The sequence below is a fragment of the Cervus canadensis genome, chromosome 32 (assembly GCF_019320065.1).
Source record: "Cervus canadensis isolate Bull #8, Minnesota chromosome 32, ASM1932006v1, whole genome shotgun sequence".
Taxonomy (NCBI): Eukaryota; Metazoa; Chordata; class Mammalia; order Artiodactyla; family Cervidae; genus Cervus; species Cervus canadensis.
Window position 1 is genome coordinate 38958069 of NC_057417.1, and position 21261 is coordinate 38979329.

Here is a 21261-nt window from a genome sequence, read left to right on the forward strand (position 1 = left end):
AGCCACTCTGTCCCAGATGCTTGCCAGGCACCAACTGTGGTCTGATGAGGTGGCTGAGCCCTAGCCTCCCCTTCCCAGCCTCCCTCTCCTAATCTCCACCTCCAGCCTCGACTTCCCAGTCTCCTGCTCCCAGCCTCCCCCTCCCAGCCTCTACCTCTCAGCCTCCCCCTCCAGCCTCTACCTCTCAGCCTCACCTCCCAGCCTCCCCCTCCAGCCTCCCCCTCCCAGCCTCCCCCTCCCGGCCTCCCCCTCGCGGCCTCCACCTCTCAGCCTCCGCCTCCAGGGCCCCAGGGTCCCTGCGGGCCCCAGGGCTCACTCACCCGTCGCTGCTCTGAGAATCAAGGGCAGAGAACTCAAGGTCTGCAGGAGAAGCCCCTGCCCACAGTACAACTGATCAGGGGCAGCAGCGAGGACCCTCCCATCTCAGACACCTGTCCGATGCTCACACCTGGGCAGCTGCAAGCCCCTCTCTCTTCTCTCTCCAAAAAAGGCAGATGATACCGGCCCATCTGTAGCCAGAGGGGGGCTCTCGGGGGCTTTAGGATCCCGGGGGGCAAGGGGAGCAGTTGGGGTCAGGAGAGACCAGAGTAGTGTTCTCAGCTCTCAGTGCGGTACAGCATTGCTACTGTTTGTGTTGTTGTTATCAAGTTCTGTACCTCCGAGAACAACTGTACATGTGCAGATAAAGCATTTGATCATGTCTAACACCCTTCCATGGTAAGAACACTCAACAAACCAGAAACAGAAGAGAACTTCCTCAACTTAATCAAGGGCATTTATGAAAAACCCACAGCCAGAGCGGAGAGTGGAGGAAGGAGTCACGCCTTCATTTAGCAGGGAAAGTGGACTTTTTTCCCCGCCACCTTCTGGCCTCACTAGCCTTCCTCGAGGCAGGTTCGGGCTCTCCGGAGGCGGCTTCATCTTCGTCGCTGTCCACTGGGGCCGGTGGTGATGGGCTATAAGACCTGCGGACGAGCTTCCCAGGGAGGGTGGGGATCGTGTAAGCAACTTTAGAAGTGTAACACTCAGAGTCCGGTCGGGACGGTGTAAAGGACGCGACCCCGGACCCCGGGCCGGATACACTTACCCTGGCAGGTCGGTGGGACACCCGCAAGGGCGGGAGCTTGGAGCCCGCATCTGATCGCTGGTATCGGCCCAAACAGGCCAAAGACGCACCTCCGTGCACGCACGCCAGGCCCCGCGTGTCCTCCAGCTCGCCCTGGTCCGGCAGCTGGCGCGGCTGGTTCCGCAGCGCCTGGGCCCGGTGGGACGGCAGCAACTCCGGCCGCAGGGGCCCGCGGTCCGCCTGGATGGATGTGGCTTGGATGCGCGCCCGGAGCGCGCCCACCGCCTCCTGCTGGCGCGCCTGGCGCAGCGCTGCCTCGCTCTCCAAAACCCGCTGCCTCGCGCAGTGGAGTTGCTGCCTGTCCTCCACATCCATTTTCAGCAGATCCTGCTGCAGAGCCCGGGTCTGGGCCAGCTGCTGCCACTGCTGCTCCTGCGGGCGGGGCACGGGTCAGCACCGGTCCGCGGCGCGCACCCACCTCGCCCGGCCCCAGCCCGGCCCGCCCGCGGGCGCGCGCGCACTGACTATGCCGAGCTGCAGCTTCTGCTCCTGCTGCTCCAACTGCACCGCGAGCGCCTGCACGTTCACCAGATGTGCGCGCAGCCTGTCCTCATGGGCGCGGTAGATGGAAGTCAGCTCTGCGCGCTGCCTGTAAATCTGCGGCAGGTCCACGCCGCCCTCCCGATCACGCCTATGGGTGGAGTTGGTGCAGCGCTGCGCGCCCCTGCTCCAGTAAGTGACGGAAAACGGGTTCCCTTCGTGCAGGCGCGCCGCCTCGCTGTCAACCAAACGGTCGTCAGCCCTCAGTTGTTCCAAGCGCTGCCTGCAGGCCTGCAGTTCCTCAGAGCACTCCTTGTGCTGCCGATGCAGGTACTGACGGCGCTCCGACAGCGGCGGCTCGGCGCCCTCTCCCGCCGCGGCCCCCTGGCGCCCGGCGCGCAGCCCCCTCTTCTTAGGGGCCATGGGTCGGGCCCGTAGCCCCGACCCCCCAAGCCCGAAACTTCCGGCTTCCACTGACTCTAGGAGTCACGAACCTGCGGGAGGCAGAATCAGGAGTTTGGGGTCAATCAGGGTTCAGCGTATTGTCCCCAACCTTTACCAGTGGGGTCTTACCGGACCCTGGCCGCGTCCTTCTGAAAGTTCAGGGCTGGAAGGCCCCAGACCTTACCTTGAAGTCTTGTCATTGTGAGGGGACATACATCTACTTCAGACATGTCTGCTCTTCTCAGACTTAGAAGCTAAGCCCCTGGGCTTGGGGCCCACCCTTTCCAGAATCAGGCCCAGCTATACCCTGATTCCTCTGTCTTCCACACTGGGTCTCTGGTTTTCAGAGTCTTCTGTCCTTCCTCTGGCCCCCATAGCTGTTCCTTCTGTGCACCCCATCTCAATATCAACACAATAATGCCATATCTAGTTACAGGTCTGCTTGCCCTAGGGTAAGCTGAATTCCCCAAAGGCAACAGTTAGAACCGGACATGAAACAATGAACTGGTTCCAAATTGGGAAAGTGCAGTTCAGTTCAGTCGCTCAGTCATGTCTGAGTCTTTGTGACCCCATGGACTGCAGCATGCCAGGCTTTCCTGTCCATCACCAACTCCCAGAACTTGCTTAAACTCATGTCCGTTGAGTCGGTGATGCCATCCAACCATCTCATCCTCTGTCATCCTCTTCTCCTCCTGCCTTCCGTCTTTCCCAGCATCAGGGACTTTTCCAGTGAGTCATTTCTTAGCATCTGGTGGCCAAAGTATTGGAGCTTCAGCTTCAGGATCAGTCCTTCCAAAGAATATTCAGAGTTGATTTCCTTTAGGATTGACTGATTTGATCTCCTTATAGTCCAAGGGACTCTCAAGAGTCTTCAACACCACAGTTCAAAAGCATCAATTCTTTGGTGCTCAGCTTTCTTTATAGTCCAACTCTCACATTCAGACATGACTACTGGAAATACCATAGCTTTGACTAGATGGACCTTTGTTGGCAAAGTAATGTCTCTACTTTCAATGAGACATCAATGACGTCTAGATTTGTCATAGCTTTTCTTCCAAGGAGAAAGTGTCTTTTGCCCCTTTGCTCACAGGTGGGGACTAGGGAGGGGGACCTACCCAGAAGGATGGCAAATGGGTTGTGGGCAAGCTGAGAGCCATGAAGGATGTTTTATGGGAAGGACACTGAGGAAAGCAAGGCCCCTGACGCCTGCTCTGAGGCTGATATCAGACCACAAGGCTGTGAGATACACCCAGAGTCTTGCCTTTCCTCTGATAGAGAAACTGAGGTTTCCTGAGCCTTGGTTGCTTTCGGGCAGTGAAGATACCACCAAAAGAGATTAATCTTTCTTATCTCCCTTGCTGACTCTGTGCGACCCCGTAGACGGCAGCCCACCAGGCTCCCCCGTCCCTGGGATTCTCCAGGCAAGAACCCTGGAGTGGGTTGCCATTTCCTTCTCCAATGCATGAAAGTGAAAAGGGAAAGTGAAGTCGCTCAGTCGTGTCTGACTCTTAGCGACCCCATGGACTGCAGTCTACCAGGCTCATCCGTCCACGTGTGCAATGAGTGCGGTTGTGCGGTAGTTTGAACATTCTTTGGCATTTCCTTTCTTTGGGATTGGAATGAAAACTGAGCACATGAGTCATGATTATATAATTAAGAAGTATCCTGCTATGTTACTTCTGGGTTTACATGTGTGGAAAATTGCCTTCTGCAGGATGTATTGGCCTTAAACAAAAGGCCAATAACTTTGTTTATGTGACATAAAGAATGGAATGAAAATTGGGGGATTTTGATGTCTAGTTCTGATTTTATCACAAAATGTGTGACTTTACACAGGTCAGTTTACTACTCAGACTGAACCTCTCACATTTCTTCTGGCTGTGATTCTACACATAGTACGATACACCTTTCCTAAGGCTGACATCTAGTGGATACACTTAAATTTAGTATTTAAAAATGAATAAGCTTAGTTAAGCTAATTTTAAGTAAAAGACTCACCAGGAAGCCTGGTTATGTGCAATAAGTACAATAAATTAGGAGACCAATATTGCTCCTTAAATGAAAGTGAACCATGATAAAATAATATTACATCAGATTGTCCTGGCATCTTTGAATTTGATTCAGAGATTACGGGTACTCTTCCATACACCCAGCCATTAAAAATTAAGCCACTAGGCAAATTAGCCGCCTGAGTTGCAAATTTAGAAGAAAGCAAAGAAATGCTTCCTGCTCGAGTGTCCTGCATTCAGGGACAGACACAGGATATGACAAGGGCTAGTACAAAGTTCTAAGTAAGTGACTTAGGAGTGTATAAGATGGTGTATGATGGAAACATGAAAAAAAAGTTCTGAAACTCAAAATTACCTATTGTATAAGGATTATGAAGGTTTTTCTTTAAAAACTATGACCACTGAACAAAAGCAGTATTCTGAATTCACTTTCTTAAAACCTACCACTATTTTGAAATCACGGAAAAATTACATATATCAATACCTGTATGTGGTAAAAATACATACATTGAAAGGCAAGGGAATGATAAACACAAAATCTAGAATACTGGTTCTCCCTGGGAAGGCACAGGGCCACAGGAATGGGAAACTTCAGAGGTTTAGGGAATACTCTAGTCCCTCAATGGCTGGTAGATTCATGGAATTCTTTTTAAGCTTTTAAATTCCTAAATAAACTCTAGCCTCCAGCAGACATTCTATTATATAGTCACTACTCAATAAACATTAGTTGAATTAATCAATGAATTAAAATTCAAGTGAAAAAAGCTTGTTCATCAAAGAAGAGCGTATCTAAACCAAGGGCATCCGTAAAAGGTGCAGCTTTAGGTCAAATGAAACAAACTGCAACTTTACAAAGTAGGCGGTAAGCTTATGGAATGTGCTAACTACAAAGGAATAATTAAACTATAAGTTCCACAAAAGCTGCTGCTGCTGCTAAGTCGCTTCAGTCGTGTCTGACTCTGTGCGGCCCCACAGACCGCAGCCCACCAGGCTCCCCCGTCCCTGGGATTCTCCAGGCAAGAACACTGGAGTGGGTTCCCATTTCCTTCTCCAGTGCATGAAACTGGAAAGTGAAAGTGAAGTCGCTCAGTCGTGTCTGACTCTTAGCGACCCCATGGACTGCAGCCTACCAGGCTCCTCCGTCCATGGGATTTTCCAGACAAGAGTACTGGAGTGGGGTGCCATTGCCTTCTCCGCCACAGAAGCTGAGAAACTTAATTAAGGGCAAGGCTAACAGGCAAAGGTTTACTGCTGATAAACTGCTGATAACTAGACAGCAATGTTATCTTCCCACAACACTCTTTATCACCTCCGAACAAATATGCATTGGTATTTCTCATGTTCTTATGCATTACAGCAGTGAGAGCCAAAATTCTTAAAATCTTGATCCTAAAACCTAACATTCATCCTCAGAAAAATCGCCTCTTAACATATCTTGGCGGGGAGGGTAAGGGCTACAGAGACGTTTTCGTCCACTACATATACACATTCTGCCTCATTCTCAAGGAACTTGGGCCTCACTCCCAGGTAAGGAGGTCTCAAGGTGGTGAAAAGGAGGAAATAAGAACCCACCATCATTCTTTTCCCTCAGAGATTTCAGAGCAGAAGAAAAGGGGGAAAGCAGGAGACCTCCAAGCTCAAAGAAATCTGCCAGTATTTGATAAACACAAATAAGAATCTCTAGTTAGTACATTATGACTGTAATGGTTAAGAGGCTCTTAAAAACTGTCCTTCAGGGACTTCTCTGGTGGTCCAGTGGTAAAGACTCAATGCTTTCACTGCAGGGCGCACAGGTTCGATTCCTGGTTGGGGAACTAACATCTTGAATGCCACAAAGCACAGCTAAAATAATTTTTTTTTTAATTAAAAAAAAAATTTGTCCACTTTCCCTCATAATTTGAATTAAAAGGTATTCTCTGAAGCAAGAATTCCATTTTTTTTTTTTTTTTTGGATGGACTGTGGTTTCTTCTTTTTTTTTTTGGCTGTACCGTGTAGCAAATTCGGATCTTAATTCCCCCACCAGGGATCAAATTTTTGCCCCCTGCACTTGAAGCACTCTTCCTAACTACTGGACCATCAGGGACGTCCCTGTGGTTTCTCCATAACGTTAACAGTCACCATGAGGAGTGAAAGATACCAGACAGAAAGGTTTAATATCCAATCATCAACGAGTAAGAAAATCTTAGACCAGGAAGGGACCATCCACACTGGCCTCGGACTGATTTTGAGCTTCCAAAGCAGTGAGAAATAAATTTCTGTTGTTTATGAACCACCTAGTCGGTGGTCCTTTGTTAAAGCAGCCCAAACTAAGACATGCATTAAAATGGAAGACTCAAGCTTGACCATCTAACCTTAGTAAGAATGTATTCTACAACATCTGTCTTTGCCAAGCTGTAATCGAGTCTCTGCTTAAATACTTTATTCTGCATGAGTACATCCAAAGAGGAAGTCATTCTGTTTTCAAATGACACCTTTCTAGACTTGAGTCAATTTTTTAAAACTTTTTAGAAACTTCAGCCAATAATCAAATGACACACTTAATCTGACATGAAGCCCATCCTCAACCACCACACAAAACCTGCATGAAGCTGAAACTTGCTAATTTCTCCTCCTTGGTCCCAGTTCTCACCGGCCTCCTGGAACCAAACTAACCAAACAATCCCTGTGCTGCTTGACAGCGCGGCTTTTAAGAACATCTTTAAAATATGGTATCAGAGTCAGATTACAATGATAGAAAGAATCAAAGGACCACAAGCAAAAAAAAAAACACCCAAAACAAAAACCCCACAAATGTTCTATTCAAAAAAAGCAACTGGCAGACACTTGGTGACATTTTATAAGTCTTGACCTTTTTTGTGTGCTTCGGTAACACAAACATCAGAGCACTTACTATTTGCATCCTCCCTATGACAGTTATGACATTTCTTGTGTTAAACTTTAAGTATCTCAAGCTGACATGCTATTTTTTACATGTTTATTTCATATTCCTTGAACTAGAACGTGAGTTCTCTGAAGGCAGGGTCTCTCCAAGGTATAACTCCTCTTCTACTCCCTTTTCTACAGACTAGGTTGCTGTTTCTGTGATTACTGATTAGCAACTAGAAGTTTTTTCAAAGCTATTTCTGTTAGGATATTTCCTAAGGAATGGATTGTAACTCTACTTCTTTAAGATTAGTTATACAGACATAAAAAACTCTACACTTACTCAAACATGATGGAGAAAGAAAGGTCTAATGGATTTTTCACTAATAGGAGTTCTTTATCTGAGGTTCAGAGAAAGAATTCGGTGATCTGTGAACCTGAACGGGAAACTTCTTACTAACCTTTATGTGAAATTTAGCAATTCCTTCAATTAGGATTATAGGCAACAAGCCACTGTAGGATTAGAAATATCTATTGAACGTGTTATTGGTGAAAATCACAGGTATTTTCATATTACAATTACTACAAATTCATCATTATTTATTTTTTATCATTATTTGAAATTACAGTACTTAACTAAATTGTCACTAAAGGTTATTCTCTAATGTGAGAAGCATCAAAAATTTGTATTTTTAGTATTTGTTAACTGTATTTCAATAATAACGGGTTTCTTTTTTAATTCTATGCATTTTACTTCATAAAACCATGGATCATTATTAGAATTCATGAAACAACAACAAAATAAAAGGGGGGTAACTCCTGCCCTATAATAGAGAGTGTGGGTGAGGTGATTACAATTCCAAAGAATGACCATAACTGTCATAATCATATCCATTATAATAAAATGACAGGTGAGTTTTAAAATATAAATACCTGCTTATGATTAGAAAAAACAAAAAGGGACTTTAAGCTGATCATTTTCACTTAGACAAGAAAAAGTATATCTATAGAAAAATTAATTTTCAAATACCTATTAACTTGTTATAATTAAAACAATCACAGGATTGTAAATGGTTAGGTACTCAGGACCCTTTAACAGCGACTATTTACTGTTGCTGTTGCGTTCTTTACTTTCACCATTTTATAAAAGGACCAAAATCCATTATAGCTAGAATTCTTATATTAAGAAAGTATGTAAAAATGTCTTTCCTTCTAGCTAGCTTCAAAATATACACATACATTTTATTTCTAACTACTAGAACTATGGCTTGGACTTTTCCTGCTCAACTATACTGGTGATAGCTAAAATGACTTAGAAAGGAATTCAAGGAAAAACACATACCTCTCCTATTGAAAGGAAGCTGTAAAAAAAAAAAAGTTCCAATGAATCTACATTACTTCCCATTCTAAGACAGAAACTAAACAATATAAGGTATTTTCCTAGAGACATTTTTAGCAGTTCAATAATATGCAGAGAACATTTTTCTTAAATTATGTTTAGCAGATATCACTTTTCATTTAAACCATAACTTTTCACATGTATTTGAATAATCATTTCCCCCAAAGACATATTTACCTTCAGCCAGTGCTGGTGATTCTGTTCGTGTCCCTCCTATCTGTTTAAAGAAAGGAAAAAGGAAGACAGTCTATAACATTATTTTTAAAACAAGGTTTAATTTTATTAAAACTAACTTTAACCACTAAGTTCATCAATGCTATCATATATCACATGTATAAGCCATATCCTTCCCCTCTTGGGTTAACTCAACAACTCTTTATGGAGGACTTACTAAGGCGTTATCTTAAGCCCTGAGAAATATCAGTAAGTGATATACCCTAGTTGTCACCATCAAGATATTCAAAGACAAACAGGTGTACCAAGTACTCAGTTCTCATCAGAGCTTATGAAGCAGGAGGTAACAAGAGAAAAAAATAAAGAAATTCTTTACTCAGATGATAAGAGAAAAAACTAGCAATTCCTCCTTATTCATGTAAAATTATCAAAAGAGGCATGTTTCTATATTCTTATCACAATTTAAGTTCAGTTTCAATGTATTAGAAAATCAGTTTTACTACAAGTACTAAGATCCTTATATTCCATGACAATTATGCCAGAGGCACATTTGGCTAAACTCACTGAACCACAAAGTCCTCTCAAGGACTGGTTTTCCTATTTCAAAGCCTTATTAAATAATTTTAGGTGAAATAAAGTTTTCAGAATGAATTTAACTTTGCAACTAAGAACAACTATAGCCATATGACCAGCTGAATTCACATAGAATGAGGGGAAACATTTGACTAATGTAACTAACCACCTTTATGAGAAGATTTCTTTCCCTATTTATCTGGTACAACCCAAGAGTCCGAGATTAACAAATTTAACAAAACTTCCTATGTATAAAAAATTGGCAGCATCTTGAGGGAATTGGGCACAGTTCTCCCAGTGGTACACGATCTGACACACTCTTCCCAAGGTAGAAATGTGGTGCTATCTCTGATAGAGTAAAAAAAAAAAAGAAAGAAAGAAAGAAAGAAAATTATACAGATATAAGAACCAAAAGATGAACAGTAGATTGGCAACCTTAGGGTCCACTGAATTAAAATTTCTGATTCTAGGGGAGAAGGGAAGGCACTTCTGTCAGGAGATGCAAGAAGAATTCTGAAGCAGTAACCAACAGGAGAATAATGGGAGAGGGTCCTGTAAACTGACCCCTCACCATGAGGACTCATGGCAGCTCCTACACAAGAGACAGTGTACAGAGAACCCAGGGGATGGGACTGAGGCTGCCATGCCCACTGACAACCATAAATGGACAACTATCGCAACACAGCCCAGAAAGCATAAAGTAACCACAGGCGCTGATCCCTTCGGGAGGAAAAGTCTGGGTCACTCCACCAGGAAAATGCCTCAGCCTGTTGAAGGGGGCTGGCTGAAGGTGAGGACAATCTAAACTTAGTAGTTGACTGAACTAAAGAACGTCATTCCTTCTGTCGTAAGTCTAATGTAGAAACTGTGGTCAGCCACCATCTTGAAAGCTTAGTAGTAGGTGGAACTAAATGGCAAGCACTTAATGGTGGGCTGCACAGGACACCCTCCCGCCCCGCCTCTTGTTTTTACTCCAGCTGAGGCACCTCCCCTTAGCGGCTTGCTGCACTGGTGGGGCTCACTTCCTGCTCAGAGGCTTTGCAATAAGAGACGCCTACAGGAACTCTTAGGCCATCCTGAGTCATAATGAACCTGGAAGTATGAAGGTGTTAATACCAAGAGCCTGGGCAATCACTGGCCATTGGTGAGATGAAGTCTGGTAGACAAACACCCTCCTCCTCCCACCAATAGGCGTATTCTTCATATCTTCTCAGGGGGTTTCTTCAAGATCAAGCCCAAATGCTCACAGAAGTGACCAGGTCAATAATACTCCCTTAGATTGACTTTCCTTTTCTGTTTCACTTGCCCCAGTTCTCCAACTTGTGTTTCTCATTTACACTTCCCCCAAGAAATCACCTGTCTGAAGAGTCCCTGTCTTGGGCTCTGCTTCAGGAGGTGAAAACATGTCTAGACACTTGTCCTTCAGGACACCACACCTCCTTTCCTTTCTGTCCCACCCCACTGGATGCTCCCTCTTCATCTCCTGTGCTGAACTTTTTTGAAATCCCTGAATGCTGACATGTCCCAGGACTCAGTTGCAAGTCCTCCACTCTCCTTGTGACTTCATCCTATCTCATAACTCTCTGAGTCTAAATTTAGCAAAATCTAAAACTTGCTCAAATTTATTTATCCAGTCCAGACACTTCTCCATCTCTGCACTTTCATAGCATTCCCTACTCAGTATCTCCACTAGGATGTTTTAACAGATAGCTCAAACTTAACATGTTCAAAACTGAACTCATCTCACTCCCCATGCCTGACCGACCCCGCAGTCTCCCCCATCATTTGATGACACTTCTATCCTTACAGTTGCTCAGTTAAAAACTTTGGACTTCTCTGCAATTACTCTTTCTCACATATCCCTTTTCAACTACAACTCTCACTACCTAAAATCTTCATGCTTTCTATTCTACCTCCTGTCCACTCACTGTCGAAGGCTGAGCTGCATTAACATTATTAGATCTACTATTACTTTTGTATTCAAGAGCCTCCAGAACAGGTGGTGCAAAGTGAGATGCTGAGATCATGTCGGAAGTGCTAACTGGGGCTTCGTCTATAGATTGCCACAGCTACTAACATGTCAGGCTAAAAAGGCAGGTGATCCACTGCTAGGTACTCATATAAAACCATTTTGAGATGTTATGAAGTAATTGAGTACGTTTTGGAAACATTCAGTAGGCCAAAATAAAGAGTCTGAGGGCTGTATTTGGTTGATGAACCATCAGTTTGCAGCTTCTGCTTCAGAACTTTGTACTGTTTCTAATTGCTGCTATACTATTAATCCTTAATCTGTTCTTATACTTTGCTCGATCAGATAAGAGATGAACAGGAGCTACTTTTGTTCAAAGCCTAACCACTCTGGTTTTTCTCACAAGCTCCTCATGGATCAACGCTACTACAAATGGAATGAATAAACACAGTTCTGCTTTTCCTGCCAAACGAAAACTTCCTTCCCTAAGACCTACTGCAGCCACCCAGAAATAAAACAAGTGGCTTGGCTGGCCACTTGCATAAACCGCAGAAGAAAAACCAGTGCCACTTACATAACACCATGGGGGAAAAGCTCTGTTGATTCTGTTTAATTCTTAGTAAATCATGAAATAATAAAACACCTGTAATTGCTTTCACCCTTTGAAATCAAACGTCAAGTCATAAGTAGTGAATATTAGATGATATGTAAATTAGACAATCCAGGATCTTTTATCTACAAACCAATTTCTTTGCCTCCAACAAAACATAAAATAGAAGAGTTATGACTTCAGAGCACTGTCAGCCACATTTACAGCTTTGCAGTATTTCAAATGATGGTACATAAATCTAACTGCATTAATAAATGGTGTTGAAATAACCCCATGGAAAAGTCCAACCTTTTCCACCTAGGTTGCAGTTCTCCTCCACTTGGGTATATGATAAAACATAACTGAATTCAATTTTTTTAAGTTCCCCTTAATATACACAGAGCAATTTAAAAAGCTATCTTAGAAAAGAGCACTTGAAATAAAGGGCCTACTGATTATACTCACAGATCAGACAATATTACGAAAAGTGCATTATGACATAATTCCAACAAATATCTGATAAGTTTTAAATCTGAGAACTTGACAAGGTATTCTGTGTCTATTTGAGAAAAAGGAAACATGCAAGTCTATAAAAATTTTCTGAGAGACAGAATAACAGGTGAGATGGATCCATCCTACTCATCAGAAATTAAAATTTTTTGGCCCTGGGTTAGATATACAGTGAGGGGAAGAAATCAGAAATTAGAATAGGTCCAACTGTATATACATGTTTAAAAAAGAAAAAACCCAACACCAACTATTTATCACAAAGTCTGTTTATGTATATACCACTAAAAGAGATACCCTAGGAGATACTACGATGAAAAAGATTGTGCACTCTAAAAATGTCTAGTCTGAGTATAGCAATTAAAATATTTAAGGTGAAAATGAGTATCATGAGAAATAGCTACACAGAGTGCTGCAGCAATCACGGAATTCCAGCTAGGAGTAGAGCCTGGAAATCAGGTATTAGGAAAGATTTTATGACGCTATGGAGCTCTGGTAGCTGAAGCAGATTTTGGAAAATGAATACAATCTGGGCAAGAAGAAAAAGAAGGTATAAGGTATAAAAAGAACATTCCATGGGAGGAATGTATAATCATCACAGGGCAGTGAAGAAAGAAAACTTAATAAACTGTGGTGAAGTAGTCCCACACTAAACTAAGATACAACCTTCTCAGCCTACACAGACCAGGCAGAGACGAGTCTAAGTCCTCACAGAACGACACGCTGCTGCGCGCACTGGTGTGGCCGTGGAGCCTCAGCGCCCGAGTCCAGGCGCGCCTCCAGCGCTGCGGCGCTTACACACCAGGGGGCGCTGCTCCAGTGCGGCGGGAAGACCCCCATCCCCAAACCCACCCACGGCCCCAAAGGTGGCATTCCTGTGCTGCGCCTGACATACAGATGTGGCCCCTCTCTGCAGAGGACAATCTGAGGGGACCGCTGCTCCAGTGCGGCGGGAAGACCCTGATCCCCAAACCCACCCACGGCCCCAAAGGTGGCATTCCTGTGCTGTGCCTGACATACAGATGTGGCCCCTCTCTGCAGAGGACAATCTGAGGGGACCGCTGCTCCAGTGCGGCGGGAAGACCCTGATCCCCAAACCCACCCACGGCCCCAAAGGTGGCATTCCTGTGCTGCGCCTGACATACAGATGTGGCCCCTCTCTGCAGAGGACAATCTGAGGGGACCGCTGCTCCAGTGCGGCGGGAAGACCCCGATCCCCAAACCCACCCACGGCCCCAAAGGTGGCATTCCTCTGCTGTGCCTGACATACAGATGTGGCCCCTCTCTGCAGAGGACAATCTGAAGAATTATCCTGGCTACACCCAACACAAATCTTTGTTGATGTAAGTTAAAATGTCTTATGATATGTAGAGGTCTTGATACCTAATGCCAAAATGCTTTACAAAGATACATCTCAATCTATAATGCCATCAGAACCATGCTTCCTGGACATGAACTTCACTGTTTGAAAAGTAAAAGGTGTGCACTACGGTGTGTTTCTGCACATGCACATACAATATGGTGCCTTCTTTCACAGTGTTTTTAGTGAGCTACTAAAGAACGTCGACTCTTTTTACTCTGCATTTGTAAAACTAGTCCTTTCTCGTTTTTCTATCAAGGCCTTACTTATTTTTAAGAGGATCACTGTCACTTTTGAACTCCTAGTTCAGACACTGTTTATATACATATATATATAAATGCATATGATAAAGTTAGACACTGTCTTCAAAAACGATCTACTAGGCTGCCATTTCATACGCACTTACTGTGTTTGAGACACACCGTGCATGATTTATTTCACTGAAGACTAACAATCTAATCAGATTAAAATTATTTGCCTCTTTTCCTTGATGAGGCTTTAAAGCGTGAAGTAGCATGCCCAGAGTCACAAGAGAGGGAGACGGGAAGGGAGGCAGGGAATGAGTTGGAAAATTATTTTTCAGGAAACTGTTCAAGCAGTACCAGTTATAATATTCCTCTGTGTAATTGTGACTTTCTGTAAAGTAAATATTGGGTTGGCCAAAAAGTTCATTCGAGTTTTCCTGTAATACCGTATGGAAAAACATGAACAAACTTTCTGGGGAACCCAATGTTACCTTCCCATTAACATCCTCTGTAAAATTACGATGATTCCTTAAAGAATAAACCACAGCAGCATAACTGGAAAGCCTGAGGCAGTAGCTTCATAAAGATGATATCACTAGGCTTTGGGAATGTTGTCCAGAACCTTCTCACTGATCTCCTGGCTGCTGTCATCACCAAGCCCTGATTACTGGACTTTCTACAATGGGATTTCTCTAAGACCTAAACTCAGGTATGTTTTGAAACACACAGCAATAAACATACTATAAGATGCATTTGTGGACAACAGGTACTGTAATCATGCCAACCTAAAGATTCTACAGGCTTAAGTACATTCTGTAAAACAAATACATAACCTATTTTGCAGTTGCAAAAACTCAAATTCTTTAAAATAAATGTTTGTTTCAAAGAAAAGATAGGAATTTTTACTGTGGCTCATTTACTCTACTTCATATATTCAAAATTCATCATAAAATTTACACACATGATTAAACCTTAAAGAAATTATAAATAAGAAGAGTGAAAATAACAGGCAAAATAAAAAATTACAACTCTATATATAAAGAAAATACATTTTCCCCATGGACAATTTTGGAAAAGATCAAATAAATATCTATTCATTTCATTACACAGCCTCCTAAGAATATACAGGCTCCAAAATAATCAGTGATTGTATTAGCACTGACATGACCATCCTTTCTAGCTTCTTCCCTGCTTCATCACCTCCCACTACCACCCCTCCTTCCACTCCTAGCCCTACTCTGAACTAAAAAGTTAAAAAAAAAAAAAAAAATTTGGCTCATCTCAGAAAAGCAAAGTTGGGTCAGAAAACCTAGAACTGTTTTTCACCACAGTAACAGATGTAAGCAAAAAGGACTGACATATGATCAGGTCAAAGATGCACAAAGAGCTTTTCATGAAGCTATACTTGTGATTAAAAAAAAAAAAAAAACCTTAGCAAAGAATAGAAGAATAAAAGATATCTACCCTTACCAAAGCCTATAATAAACAGTCCTTAATGAAGAACTCTTAAAACATTCCCTTTAGAATCAAAATGAGACAAACAAGTCCACGATCAATACTTCTACTCAACACTGTATGCAGGTCCTAGCCAACTTTATAAGAGAAAGAGATTAAAGGTTAAAAAATTTTTAAGGAAAAAACAATTCATGAGTCTGGCAAGGTAACAATATTTTAATCAACATGAAAATCTCAACTGCATTTCTATTTTCCAGTAAAAAGAACAAGAGAATTTTCCCCACAGACACAGTTCACAATAACAAAAAGCAATCAGTAACTAGGAATAAACCTAACAAAAGCTTTGTAATTTCTGCATGAAAAACAATCATAAAACTTTAAGAAAGCCATAAAAAAATGTAAAGACATGTTCACAGATAAGAAGACAATACTGTAAGAAATGTCAATCCTTTCTAAAATCCACGTTAATATTCAATGCATTTCCAACCCAAATCCCCAAAGTATTCTTTTATAAAACTTAATACATTCATGCTAAACTTTACATAAAAAAGCAAAAATCAAAAAACAGTCAAAATGCTCAAGGACTCAAAACAAGACAACCTGCTCAATCAGACATCAAGATATAAAATGAAACAACAGTAATTAAGACAGAATGGAATTAACACAAAGACAAACTGGCAAATGAAAGCATTGCCGAAAAGCAGAATGCACAGTCCAGGAATACATACGGACCTTTATGAAGAGGAAGCAAATCCTGAGGGACTGCACTGCAGATCACTGGGGAGAGATTGTGGCATAAATGGAGCCAGGGTAATTAACCGTTCATAAAGAAAGTCAAATCCCTATCCTATACCACAGATAAATCAATTCTCATGGGATTAAAGACTTTAATTTGAAAGGAAAAACCTCAAATTTTAAAAGAAAATACAAAAGTGGTTCTTTATAATCCCAAGGTAGGGAAGTGAAATGAAAACGCTCAGTCGTGTCCGACTCTGCGATCCTGTGGACTCTAGCCTACCAGGCTCCTCCGTTCATGGAATTCTCCAGGCAAGAAGACTGGAGTGGGCTGCTGTTTCCTTCTCCAGGGGATCTTCCCGACCCAGGAACGGAGCCCGGGTCTCCCGCACGGCCCTTCCCCACCCAGGGACGGAGCCCGGGTCTCCCGCACCGCCCTTCCCGACCCAGGGACGGAGCCCGGGTCTCCCGCACCGCCCTTCCCGACCCAGGGACGGAGCCCGGGTCTCCTGCACCACCTTCCCGACCCAGGGACCGAGCCCGGGTCTCCAGCACGGCCCTTCCCGACCCAGGGACCGAGCCCGGGTCTCCTGCACCGCCTTCCCGACCCAGGGACCGAGCCCGGGTCTCCAGCACGGCCCTTCCCGACCCAGGGACCGAGCCCGGGTCTCCTGCACCGCCTTCCCGACCCAGGGACCGAGCCCGGGTCTCCCGCACGGCAGGCGGGAGGCTTTACCGCCTGAGCCAGCAGGGAAGCCCCGAGGGAGGGAAGGAGAGCTCAATGTAGATAAAATATTGGAAGTATTAACCACAAATGAAAAGCCTGATAAATTTTATTCTATTAGCATCAAAAAATTTCTGCTTATTGACACTTTAAAGAAACTGAATATACAAACCACTAAGCTACAGAAAGCTATTGATGACATATATAACAGAGAAAGGATCAGTATCTAATATACAAAGAACTGCTAAACTCAGTAAGAGCAAGACAAATAAATCAATGAAACAATGGACCACAGTCATAAAGTGGCGTTTCAATAAAAAGAAACACAAAAGTTAAATCCTCAGTCTTGACGTTTATAAGCTAAAGCTGCATGAAATATCATTTTACACCCATGTGATTAGTAAAAATAAAGAGCTTTAACAAGAGTTTGACAAAAATGTTTATCAACAGGTACTCTCAGATACCCAGAATGTGGGATTATCAATTGACAACCACTTTAGGTGATAATTAAGTGATTATCAATCACTTTTGGAAACATTTGGCATTATCTTGTTAAAGTGAACAGTCCTACTCTCAGGTATATACCTAGAGAAACTCTTGTATAGAGAAGCACTATTTGTTACAAAGGAAAAAAAGTAACAAAACACTGCAAACAACCTACATGTTCAATGATAGGAAAATGAATACACTGTAGCTTTTTCACACAATGAAAATTTACAGAGCAGTACAAAGGAGCTGTAGTCATCGAGAAGGATATGGATGGAATTTCAGAAACGATGAACTCATCAGAAGTCTTAAGAAGACTACATAATGATTTTCACATAGCTCAAAAACAGCATAATTAAAATACGTATTATTTAGAGACACAGACAATTGTGATTTTTTTTTAAGCTATAAAAGTGATAAACACATAATTCAGGAAAAATATTTTCCTTTAGGGGGCAGCAGGGAGACTGTATAGGGAAGGAACAAAGCAGCTTCCTAGACCTTAATCAGAGGTGACTTCATGAACTTGTTCATCAAAGAAGAGCGTATCTAAACCAAGGGCATCCGTAAAAGGTGCAGCTTTAGGTCAAATGAAACAAACTGCAACTTTACAAAGTAGGCGGTAAGCTTATGGAATGTGCTAACTACAAAGGAATAATTAAACTATAAGTTCCACAAAAGCTGCTGCTGCTGCTAAGTCGCTTCAGTCGTGTCTGACTCTGTGCGGCCCCACAGACCGCAGCCCACCAGGCTCCCCCGTCCCTGGGATTCTCCAGGCAAGAACACTGGAGTGGGTTCCCATTTCCTTCTCCAGTGCATGAAACTGGAAAGTGAAAGTGAAGTCGCTCAGTCGTGTCTGACTCTTAGCGACCCCATGGACTGCAGCCTACCAGGCTCCTCCGTCCATGGGATTTTCCAGACAAGAGTACTGGAGTGGGGTGCCATTGCCTTCTCCGCCACAGAAGCTGAGAAACTTAATTAAGGGCAAGGCTAACAGGCAAAGGTTTACTGCTGATAAACTGCTGATAACTAGACAGCAATGTTATCTTCCCACAACACTCTTTATCACCTCCGAACAAATATGCATTGGTATTTCTCATGTTCTTATGCATTACAGCAGTGAGAGCCAAAATTCTTAAAATCTTGATCCTAAAACCTAACATTCATCCTCAGAAAAATCGCCTCTTAACATATCTTGGCGGGGAGGGTAAGGGCTACAGAGACGTTTTCGTCCACTACATATACACATTCTGCCTCATTCTCAAGGAACTCGGGCCTCACTCCCAGGTAAGGAGGTCTCAAGGTGGTGAAAAGGAGGAAATAAGAACCCACCATCATTCTTTTCCCTCAGAGATTTCAGAGCAGAAGAAAAGGGGGAAAGCAGGAGACCTCCAAGCTCAAAGAAATCTGCCAGTATTTGATAAACACAAATAAGAATCTCTAGTTAGTACATTATGACTGTAATGGTTAAGAGGCTCTTAAAAACTGTCCTTCAGGGACTTCTCTGGTGGTCCAGTGGTAAAGACTCAATGCTTTCACTGCAGGGCGCACAGGTTCGATTCCTGGTTGGGGAACTAACATCTTGAATGCCACAAAGCACAGCTAAAATAATTTTTTTTTTAATTAAAAAAAAATTTGTCCACTTTCCCTCATAATTTGAATTAAAAGGTATTCTCTGAAGCAAGAATTCCATTTTTTTTTTTTTTTTTGGATGGATTGTGGTTTCTTCTTTTTTTTTTTGGCTGTACCGTGTAGCAAATTCGGATCTTAATTCCCCCACCAGGGATCAAATTTTTGCCCCCTGCACTTGAAGCACTCTTCCTAACTACTGGACCATCAGGGACGTCCCTGTGGTTTCTCCATAACGTTAACAGTCACCATGAGGAGTGAAAGATACCAGACAGAAAGGTTTAATATCCAATCATCAACGAGTAAGAAAATCTTAGACCAGGAAGGGACCATCCACACTGGCCTCGGACTGATTTTGAGCTTCCAAAGCAGTGAGAAATAAATTTCTGTTGTTTATGAACCACCTAGTCGGTGGTCCTTTGTTAAAGCAGCCCAAACTAAGACATGCATTAAAATGGAAGACTCAAGCTTGACCATCTAACCTTAGTAAGAATGTATTCTACAACATCTGTCTTTGCCAAGCTGTAATCGAGTCTCTGCTTAAATACTTTATTCTGCATGAGTACATCCAAAGAGGAAGTCATTCTGTTTTCAAATGACACCTTTCTAGACTTGAGTCAATTTTTTAAAACTTTTTAGAAACTTCAGCCAATAATCAAATGACACACTTAATCTGACATGAAGCCCATCCTCAACCACCACACAAAACCTGCATGAAGCTGAAACTTGCTAATTTCTCCTCCTTGGTCCCAGTTCTCACCGGCCTCCTGGAACCAAACTAACCAAACAATCCCTGTGCTGCTTCACAGCGCGGCTTTTAAGAACATCTTTAAAATATGGTATCAGAGTCAGATTACAATGATAGAAAGAATCAAAGGACCACAAGCAAAAAAAAAAACACCCAAAACAAAAACCCCACAAATGTTCTATTCAAAAAAAGCAACTGGCAGACACTTGGTGACATTTTACAAGTCTTGACCTTTTTTGTGTGCTTCGGTAACACAAACATCAGAGCACTTACTATTTGCATCCTCCCTATGACAGTTGACATTTCTTGTGTTAAACTTTAAGTATCTCAAGCTGACATGCTATTTTTTACATGTTTATTTCATATTCCTTGAACTAGAACGTGAGTTCTCTGAAGGCAGGGTCTCTCCAAGGTATAACTCCTCTTCTACTCCCTTTTCAACAGACTAGGTTGCTGTTTCTGTGATTACTGATTAGCAACTAGAAGTTTTTTCAAAGCTATTTCTGTTAGGATATTTCCTAAGGAATGGATTGTAACTCTACTTCTTTAAGATTAGTTATACAGACATAAAAAACTCTACACTTACTCAAACATGATGGAGAAAGAAAGGTCTAATGGATTTTTCACTAATAGGAGTTCTTTATCTGAGGTTCAGAGAATTCGGTGATCTGTGAACCTGAACGGGAAACTTCTTACTAACCTTTATGTGAAATTTAGCAATTCCTTCAATTAGGATTATAGGCAACAAGCCACTGTAGGATTAGAAATATCTATTGAACGTGTTATTGGTAAAAATCACAGGTATTTTCATATTACAATTACTACAAATTCATCATTATTTATTTTTTATCATTATTTGAAATTACAGTACTTAACTAAATTGTCACTAAAGGTTATTCTCTAATGTGAGAAGCATCAAAAATTTGTATTTTTAGTATTTGTTAACTGTATTTCAATAATAACGGGTTTCTTTTTTAATTCTATGCATTTTACTTCATAAAACCATGGATCATTATTAGAATTCATGAAACAACAACAAAATAAAAGGGGGGTAACTCCTGCCCTATAATAGAGAGTGTGGGTGAGGTGATTACAATTCCAAAGAATGACCATAACTGTCATAATCATATCCATTATAATAAAATGACAGGTGAGTTTTAAAATATAAATACCTGCTTATGATTAGAAAAAACAAAAAGGGACTTTAAGCTGATCATTTTCACTTAGACAAGAAAAAGTATATCTATAGAAAAGTTAATTTTCAAATACCTATTAACTTGTTATAATTAAAACAATCACAGGATTGTAAATGGTTAGGTACTCAGGACCCTTTAACAGCGACTATTTACTGTTGCTGTTGCGTTCTTTACTTTCACCATTTTATAAAAGGACCAAAATCCATTATAGCTAGAATTCTTATATTAAGAAAGTATGTAAAAATGTCTTTCCTTCTAGCTAGCTTCAAAATATACACATACATTTTATTTCTAACTACTAGAACTATGGCTTGGACTTTTCCTGCTCAACTATACTGGTGATAGCTAAAATGACTTAGAAAGGAATTCAAGGAAAAACACATACCTCTCCTATTGAAAGGAAGCTGGAAAAAAAAAAAGTTCCAATTAATCTACATTACTTCCCATTCTAAGACAGAAACTAAACAATATAAGGTATTTTCCTAGAGACATTTTTAGCAGTTCAATAATATGCACAGAACATTTTTCTTAAATTATGTTTAGCAGATAT

At 42.2% G+C, this 21261-nt stretch overlaps 1 protein-coding gene across 7 annotated transcripts in view; it reads right to left on the bottom strand.

Moving 5' to 3' along the window:
• Window positions 1-806: 806 nt before the first annotated feature.
• Window positions 807-21261, bottom strand: part of LOC122433121 (coiled-coil domain-containing protein 166-like) — a 47547-nt gene continuing 27092 nt past the window's right edge. For 2 of the 7 annotated variants that reach the window (XM_043455698.1, XM_043455697.1), the window contains 3 exons: window positions 8265-8283; window positions 1592-2100; window positions 807-1498 (listed from right to left, as the gene is read on the bottom strand). In XM_043455698.1, coding sequence (XP_043311633.1) covers window positions 827-1498; window positions 1592-2029 — 1110 coding nt within the window. In that variant the 5' untranslated portion in view covers window positions 2030-2100; window positions 8265-8283 and the 3' untranslated portion in view covers window positions 807-826. Of the gene's footprint in view, window positions 1499-1591; window positions 2101-8264; window positions 8284-8498; window positions 9197-21096; window positions 21116-21261 lie in introns of those variants that run through there. The other 5 variants (XM_043455700.1, XM_043455699.1, XM_043455696.1 and 2 more) reach the window with 4 other exon arrangements.